General features: G+C 43.4%; 1 protein-coding gene across 1 annotated transcript in view; it reads right to left on the bottom strand.

Moving 5' to 3' along the window:
• Positions 1 to 7872: 7872 nt before the first annotated feature.
• Positions 7873 to 8930, bottom strand: part of LOC116861115 (zinc finger protein 264-like) — a 315410-nt gene continuing 314352 nt past the window's right edge. The window contains exon 6 of the mRNA XM_032847594.1: positions 7873 to 8930. Within this exon, the coding sequence (XP_032703485.1) occupies positions 8217 to 8930 (714 nt within the window). The 3' untranslated portion in view covers positions 7873 to 8216.

Raw genomic sequence — 8930 nt, 5'->3', positions numbered from 1 at the left:
GCGGAAGAAGCCACAGCAGGTGGGAAAGTGAGGGAAACGGGAAGTGAAGAGAGACCAGAGTTGTGCAAGACAAAAGGTAGCAAATTAGGCACATCCCACACCAGGTAGGGCCCCAGGGATGGGCCATGTTAAGCATTTGGTTTTTATCCCAAGAGTGAAGGGAAGTCACGAAACATTTTAGGGGAAGGGGGCAGGGGTGAGCCCTCCATGACCAGGTCGGGGCCACATCTCTGGCTCAGTGTGGAGAATCGACTTGGGGAGAAGAGCGGAAGGTAAATGGAAGCTGAGGTGTGGGATGATGCCTGGCTGGACCCGGGAGGGGGTGGTGGATTGCACAGCGGCAAGGTCCCACGTGGGAAAACTTCACTGTGACAATGGCTGTTAGATGCAGAGATTGAGAGAAGCAGAATGAACAGGGACTTTTAAAAAGCCCCCAGCAGCTAGGAACAAGGCCAGGAAGTAGATCCCGGCAGTCTGTCTCGAGGGCCCATGCTCTTGACTCTCCACTGCTCCGAGGAGGGCAAAAACCAGTTGCCTATTTACAACCGAGCTCAGACCATTTACTTGTGAGACGTGTGAGCTCCTATGAGCACGCAGCTGACAGGCCGAGGATGACATCACTGAGCCTTCCAGAGGCAGCCCCGCATCTAGGACTGTGACAGGAAAGGCCGTCTGTGGGCCGGGGTTGAGCGCGGAGGGAGCTGCGTCTACTCCCAGGGGCCAGACTCCCCCAGGCCTCCAGCATCTGGTCTCTGTAGCGGGCCCTCCCAGCTGGAGCCCATCGCTCCCACTCCCTTCCAGTCACCCCCTCTGACGGATCTCAACCTGACCATGCCCACAATACACCAGTCTCAAGTTAGGTGCCCTGAACGACACACATACTGTTTTCTGTTCGTTAAAGCCAGACGCTTAGAGTATGAACAGCAGGAATAAGGACATGAGAGATTGCTGACATGTAATACAGAAAACACATGGCATCAATCTGGCCTTTACATTTTTATAGATAAAGGTAATAATGGGTCTATTTGCAGGTCCAACCACTTGGAGCCACACATATACACACACACACATAATTCACATACACCTATCAGGTATATACATGCATATGTGTGTATATATAGAGTCCTAAGTGATGTGTGTGCACTCACACTTACACACACACACACACGGTCAGTATTTGGAAGAAGTCCAGTCCCTTCTCACCAGATTTCCCTGTACCTTGTCATCACTAAATTAAATCCTGGTTAGTCTGTAAGTTCTACTGTGTTTAGGGTTTTTTGGCTACAGGGGTTATGTTCATAGAAGCCTCCAAAGCAATGACTTTTTTTTTCCCCCGAAGTAATGACTTTTTTCGAAGTAATGACTGTAATTGTTGCTGTAGGAAGTGTATTTGCTTTGTTACAGAAATCTATTCAGCCTTTTAGTACCGTTCAGTCTGTATAAGGCTGTAACACAGCAGGCCGGAGAATTCCTATCCTTGCTGGGCTTTGAGACCTCAGAGGTCAGGTTTCGCACCATGCCCAGACACGAGTGTCTCAGTGTGCCCGAGTTTCTGGTGTAAACAATGGGGTTTGCATTGAATGCCAAGTATTGTTTTGGAAACCTAGAACTTGGCCCGTGCTAGGAGAGCCCCACCCCCTCCAAAAACACTAGGTACTGAAGAGTCTCTAGGGAGCTTCTCTAGCAGATGTTTTAAGTAATTGTCTTAACTCTATGACAAACGTCCAATTAAGCCTGTCTGACTTCCTGGAGACAGGACTCTGACACCCTCTGGCTTTCTTCAGTCTTTGTACCTCCTCCCTTGGCTGAGTTCGCTTTCTGTCCTTTTGCTGGAATGAATCACAGCCAGTGAGTATGACAAAATGTGGAGTCCTGCAAGTCTCCCTACTAAATCACTGAAACAGGCTGACCCCGATCACTGACACAGCCATTCACTGGGACTTCTGAACCATTACCAATCTGGCCATACAATCCTATGCAGGTTCTCATCAAGGTCAACATGTCACATACATGTATATATAGTGTCAACCATATAAACAGCGTTGTGTAAATGCTCTGTGAGGGACCCAAACATGACAATAAAAAAACACCCTGCTGTGTGTGGCCATTCACTAAGATACATATATACTGAGGCTATAAGGGGGAGAAAAAGTGAAAATGAACACAATGGGACAATGGCTGAAGTGGGGATGATGAAAATGGCTGCAAAGCGTCTGACTTGGGCAACAAGTCAGAAGACAGTGACATTCACTAAGATTTTGGGCACCTCAAACATGTCACATCAAAAATCAAATGCACACCTAGCCTTTCTCGACCGCTCCACCCCTCACACCCCTCGTCTGCACTTTCTGCAGTTGTAACACATTATGCAGCCGTTAGAGTGAGTTTGGTTTATCCCAACCTAAAGGGATGGTCAAGATGTAGTGTCAAATGAGGACAGTAATTTGCAGACAAACGATAGTGATTTGTTCTATTCTGAAGGGGTGCACGGCACTGCCCTAGAGAGGCAGTAAAGTGGTAAGGGCATGGATTCTGCAGCCTGCCCACCTGACCTCTAGTCCCAAATCCCATACTTCCTAATCAATTGTGAAACCCTGGACAGATGCTTTAACCTTAAACCCAACAGATGCTTTATGCCTTCGTTTTCTGATCGGTAAAATAGGGATAACATGACCTACCACATAGAGTTATTGCAAAGAGGAAGAGTTGATGTGTGGAAAACATTCAAAAACAATGACGGAAACATAGTAGCGTACCATGTCTGCCTGCTCTCTTGCTGGTTACCGCCGCATTCTCGTGGGACGCCCGTGACCACACAGCACACGCAGACAGGCTCCATGTGTATGATTACTGCCCAGGTGTGCAAGGATGACCAGACAGGAAACATTCAACCTGGAGACAAGGACTTGGGGAACTCTGCAGATCACTGAGCATCAAATACCTTGAGGGGGGAAACTCACTCACTCACGGAACCCCTCCCAAGTCAGAAAGCAAGGGCGACAGTCCGGACTGAGAAGCACCACTGCTTAACGGATGGAAGAGAGTTCCTCTGAAAGAGCAGGGCAGGAGCTCACAGAAGCCAGGAAAGTGCCTTCAAGTCAAAGAGGTGGGCAGCAGGAAAAAGGTGCCATCACAGCCTGTGTGTGGGGGGAGGGGGCGGTGGAGAAGGGTGGGAGGACAAGAGGGAACTTTGGGAGACTTGCTTAAGTCAGGTGACGGTGCAGGAGACCACTGTTTAGTTGGGGTGAAGGGACATGAGGGGGTGGCGACAGACAGTAGTTGGAACAGTGACACAGGGTGTGTGTCCACGCCAGGAAAGAGCAGGGCAGAGCTCACTGGGCATGAGGGGCAGAAAGTGCCTGGGGGTGAGACTAGAGACCTGAACACAGGTACGGATGGGGCGGCTAGAAGGGGATTAAGAGAAGTTGCAGACCAAGCAGGGCGAGTATACAGGAAAGAGGCCCTAGACAAGTTGGGGGTTGGAGGTATGTGTCCAGCCACAGAAGAGTGATCCTTGAGGAGGAGGGACCCCTTCTCCTCTGGGACTATAATAAGGCTTAGAGAGGTGGGGAATTTTACACACAATTCTCCCCTGAAGACTAGAACCCTGAGTCATCTGCAGATCACGTTCCGTTTTAAGATGCATTTTTAGAAATATCTGTGGATAAAAAGACTTCCATTTCTCCAGATACGTTAGAATTTCTATTCCAATATCAAGATAAACCACCAGAGAATCCGGACTTTGACTACACAGTTCTGCCTGTTTTTAAAAAGTCCTTCTTTGGTATTATAAACTAGGCAAGGAAATAGAGTACATAAAAAAGGAGAGGTTAGACTGGAAAAAAAAAAAAAGTAGAAGAAGCCAAAACCAAAATCTCAGTGAATAAGCTCAGCAGGGAGGAAATGAGAGAAAAGAGAATCAGTGAGCTCAAAGAAAGCTCAATGGAGGGGTGCCTAGATGGCCCAGGTCATGATCTCGGGGTCCTGGGATAGAGGCCTGCATTGGGCTCCCTGCTCAATGGAGAGCCTCCTTCTCTCTCCCCTGCTTCCCCTGCTTGCACTCTAAAATATATATAAAATCTTAAAAAAAAAAAAAAATCAGTGGAAATTGATCAATCTGAGTAACAGAGAGAAAACAGACTGGATAAAGAAAAAAACGATTTGGGGTACCTAGGTGGCTCAGTTGGTTGGGCAACTGCCTTCAGCTCAGATCATGATCCTGGAGTCTCAGGATCAAGTCCCATATCAGGCTCCCAGCTCCATGGGGAGTCTGCTTCTCCTTCTGACCTTCTCCCCTTTCATGCTCTCTCTCATTGTCTCTCTCTTAAATAAATAAAAAATCTTTAAAAAAAAAAAAAAGATTTGAAGACGTTAACTGTTGAAAACTCCCCAAATTTGGCGTAAGACCTATATCTTCAGATTTAAAAAGATGAACAAATATTAAACAGGAGAACTCCAAAAATTCAATGCCAGAACACACTGTTATCAAACTGATGAATTCTCTAGACAAAAACACCTTGAAAGCCCTTGACACATGACGCAGCACAGGCAGGGGAACAATTGTTGAACAGCAGTAGGTTTCTCTTCTGAAACCATGGAGGACACAGGGAGGTCACATGTTTTTCTTATACTAAAAGAACTGTAAACCCCAAGTCTTTTATCCCACAAAAAACACCTGTAAGGAATGAAAGGGACAGAGAAACAATTTCAGATGCAAGAAAACAAAGTCCTTTGTCAACAGCAGACCTACCCCAGAAGAAAGGCTACAGTAAATTTGCCAAACCAAAGGGAGATGTTAACAGAAGGCCTGGGACCTCAAGAAGGGAGAAAGAAAATGGAATGGGTAACAGAGGTAAAGAGACCAGACTTTTCGTGAGTTTTCTAATAAATGTTGTGACAGCCCAAGCACAAATTATAACACCCAACATGGTGTTCAATGTATAAAGAAGAAATACTTATAATAATTATATTAAAAATGGAAAATGTAAAGGAACCTCATGGAATTTAGGTTTCTATACATCAAAGTGCTAAAATGCTAATAATATTAGATTGTGCTAACTTATGTACGTAAATACTTAGAATACAAAAATTAAGACAATACTCAAAAACATTATAGATAAATCAAATGGAATTCTAAAAAATGTTGAAGTAACCCACAGGAGGGCAAAACAGTAACAACAACAAAAAAACACAAAACAGAAAAGCAAAATAACAAGAACAACCAGAAAACAAATTGAATGATACAAAGGTAAACAAAACAAAACAAAAAAACAAAAAACAAAACAAAAACAAAAACAAATTAAAAAATGGTACACTTAAGCCTCAACATACCAATAATTATTTTCAATCTAACTGATGTAAATCTACTGATTAAAAGATAAAAAGCAGAAGGGATAAAAAAAGTTAAGACCCAACTATATGCTGTTACAAGAAACTTATTTCAAGTGTAATGATACAAATAAGGTTCAAAATAAAATTATGGAAAAATAAAAGCCATGCAAACATTAATCAAAACATGCAGTAGGGACTATATTAATATCAAAGTATGCTTCAAAGTCAAGAAAATGAACAGGGACAAAAAAGGGACATCACATAACGAAAGGGTCAACACACAAGATAATACACTAAGACTAAACGTGAATGCACCAAACAACAGAGCTTTAAAATACCTGAAGCAGAAAATGATTGAATCTATTTTTTTTTTTTTTTAGATTTTACTTATTTATTTGAGAGAGAGAGCATGGTCGCGAGCGCACACAAACAGAATGGCAGGCAGAAGGAAGAAGGAGAGGGAGAAGCAGGCTCCCCGCTGAGCAGGGAGCCTGACATGGGGCTCGATCCCAGGACCCTAAGATCATGACCACTTCATAAACACTTCAACAAATTTAAACAGATAGAACCAGAAATCAGTAACAAAAGATAACAAAAACACTCCCAACACTAGAAAACTAAACAATAATCCATGAACCCATTAAAGTGTCTAAAGAAATCAAGAGACACTAGAGCTGAATAAACTGTAATAAAAGCTTGTAGGATGCAGCTGTCACAGTATTGAGAAAACTTTATACTACCAATGCTAACACTAGAAAAGGAAAAAAAAAAAAAGTAAAATACAACCAAAGAAGCAGCTATAAAGATCAGAACAGAAATCGGCGAAATTATGAACAGCAATAGAGAAAAATCATTGAAGAGGCGCCCAGGTGGCTCAGTGGGTTAAGCCTCTGCCTTTGGCTCAGGTCATGATCTCAGGCTCCTGGGATTGAGCCCCACATCGGGCTCTCTGCTCGGCGGGGAGCCTGCTTCCTACTCCCTCTCTGCCTGCCTCTCTGCCTGTCTCTGATCTCTGTCAAATAAATAAAATCTTTAAAATTAAAAACTCGAAAAAGAAAAATCAGTGAATTAAAGTTCTGGTTCTCCAAAATGATTAGCAGAATTGGTAAATGTCTAAGAGGATGGACAAAGATAAAAAGAGAGTGGACAGATTTCCAAAATCAGGAATCAAATGGGATACAAGTACAGATATTGCTCCCACTAAAAGGGTAATAAGGAAATATTTCAAACAAGTCTATAAACTAATTTAGATGAAATGGAACAATTCCTTGAAATGGAACAATTCCTTGAAAAGGACAAACTTCAAACTATTCAATGTATCCAACATATAAATTATTCTGAATTCAAGAAATCAGAGGAAAACCTCAACAAAATATAATCAAAATGGAATGTTTTAATATAAAATATATATGAAAAATTCATACTCTACAACCAAATGGGATTTATTCCAAGGATGCAAGACTGGTTCAATATTCACAACCAGTCAGGCTACAGAAGAAAAATCATATGATCACATCAATTGATGGAGGCAAAGCATCTGAAAAAGTCTAACATTCATAACAAAAAAGACTCAGCAAATTAAGAACAGATGGGAATTTTCTAAACTTGTTAAGAAAAATTTGGGGAGGGGAAAAAAAAACCTCAGCTAACATCATACTTGATGAAAACTTGAACATTTTCCTCCTAATTTGAGGAATCAGTCAAGGGCATCCTTTCTTACTACTATTCAACGTCGGGTTACTTACCACACTGTAACCAGTGTAGTAAGAAAACAAAGTAACAGATATATAGATGGGAAGGAAGAAATAAAACTCTATATGCAGCTGACATGTCTTTGCAGAAAAGCCTGAGGATTCTACCCAAAGAAATGGCTACAAATAATGTGGGTTCACCATGGTTGCAGGATACCAAAGTATCACTCCAACAATTACCTTTCTGCATACTACTAAAGATCATAAGGAAAAATGAAAGTGTAAAAATCAATGCCATTTATGATCACACACACACACACACACACACACACACAACCCCCTAGATACAATTCTCAACAAAAATGTACAGAACCTGTACGGTGAAAAACTATAAAACAGTAGTGAAATACCAAGAATGACTTCAACAACTGAAATGTCATACCATGCACGGTGTTCATGATGCTGATTTTCAATAAACAGAGCTACAGATTTCAACCAATTCCTGTAGAAATCCAAGTAAGATTTTTTGGTATCCTAAGATTTATATGAAAAGTCAAAGGAATTAGGAAAGCTAAATCAATTTAAAAAAGGATAAAGAGAGCGGAATCACGTTACCCAATTCTGAGGGTTACCACACAGCTATAGAAATTAATTAAACAGATGGACCAAAAACAAGTCTGAAAAAAGTCTGTTTGGTGTTTAAAACCGAATAAAGAACAGTTTTCTAAAAATGTAAGCTTGAGAGTCTTAAATGGTGGAATAAAATGTGTTCTCACATGTGCATTTATCACTTTACTGCTTGTCTTCAATGGGCCAACCCTGCCGACACTGGGCAGCGATGTACGTGTACGTGACGCACACGGGGGCAAGGCCCACTGCATCTACAACGCTGCCCTGGCCCCACGTAAACATGTGAATCCATGACAAAGTGCTGTAAGCTGGGCAGAGAAGTCCCCAAAGTTTTTCGTTTCATTCGCTCCTCTACATCTCCACCTTCTTTTTATAAAAACTCCTGAGATAACACTGCAGTGAAGCAAAGGAGAAACATGCAGCTGAGGGTTTTACCTCGTGCACAAGAAACCCTGCTCTCTCCCTCACGGATGAATTCTCAGACACAGAATAAGGCTCTGGGCTCGGTCAATCTCTAAAATGTGTCTCTACTGGACTACCGACGGTCTGGGATGGAAGATTTCCTCACAGCGAAGATACTTGGCGGGTATCTCTCTGGTAGGTCCGATCTAATGCCGCGGTAGACGTTTCATCTGGCAAAAGGTTTTCCTCAGTGGTTACATTCAAGAAGTCTTTCCCCAAAAGGAGTTCTCGGAGGGTGACTGAGGACTGCCCGCTCGTGAAGGGTCTTCCCACTTCGGTTACACGGACAGGGTTTCTCCCAGTATGAATCCTCTGATGCTGAGTGAGGGACGAGCTGCGACTGAAGGCTTTTCCACACTCACTGCACTTATAGGGCTTCTCTCCGGTGTGGATGATGGCGTGTCGGATGAGGTTGGTGCTCCAGCAGAAGGATTTCCCACACTCCATGCATTCGTAGGGCTTCTCCCCACTGTGAATCCGCTGGTGCCTCGTGAGCCCTGACCGGCGGTTGAAGGCCTTCCCGCACTCTGAGCACTCGAAGGGCTTCTCCCCAGTGTGGATGCTGAAGTGTCGAATGAGGTCTTTCCTAGTGCTAAAGGCTTTCCCACATTCTTTGCACTCAAAGGGTTTTTCTCCAGTGTGGGCCCTTTTGTGCAAGATGAAAGTAGAGCAGTGGGTGAAGGCCCTTCCACACTCAGTGCACACAAACGGCTTCTCCCCAGTGTGGATCCTCTGGTGCCTCTTGAGGTACGACCTGTGGTTGAAGGCCTTCCCGCACTCCAGGCACTCAAAGGGCTTCTCCCCAGTGTGGATGAC

This window comes from Lontra canadensis, unplaced genomic scaffold, assembly GCF_010015895.1.
Source record: "Lontra canadensis isolate GAN:19392208 unplaced genomic scaffold, GSC_riverotter_1.0 scaffold191, whole genome shotgun sequence".
Classification (NCBI taxonomy): Eukaryota; Metazoa; Chordata; class Mammalia; order Carnivora; family Mustelidae; genus Lontra; species Lontra canadensis.
Note: the sequence above shows the minus strand (reverse complement) of the source record. Positions and strands in the feature narration are given on the sequence as shown.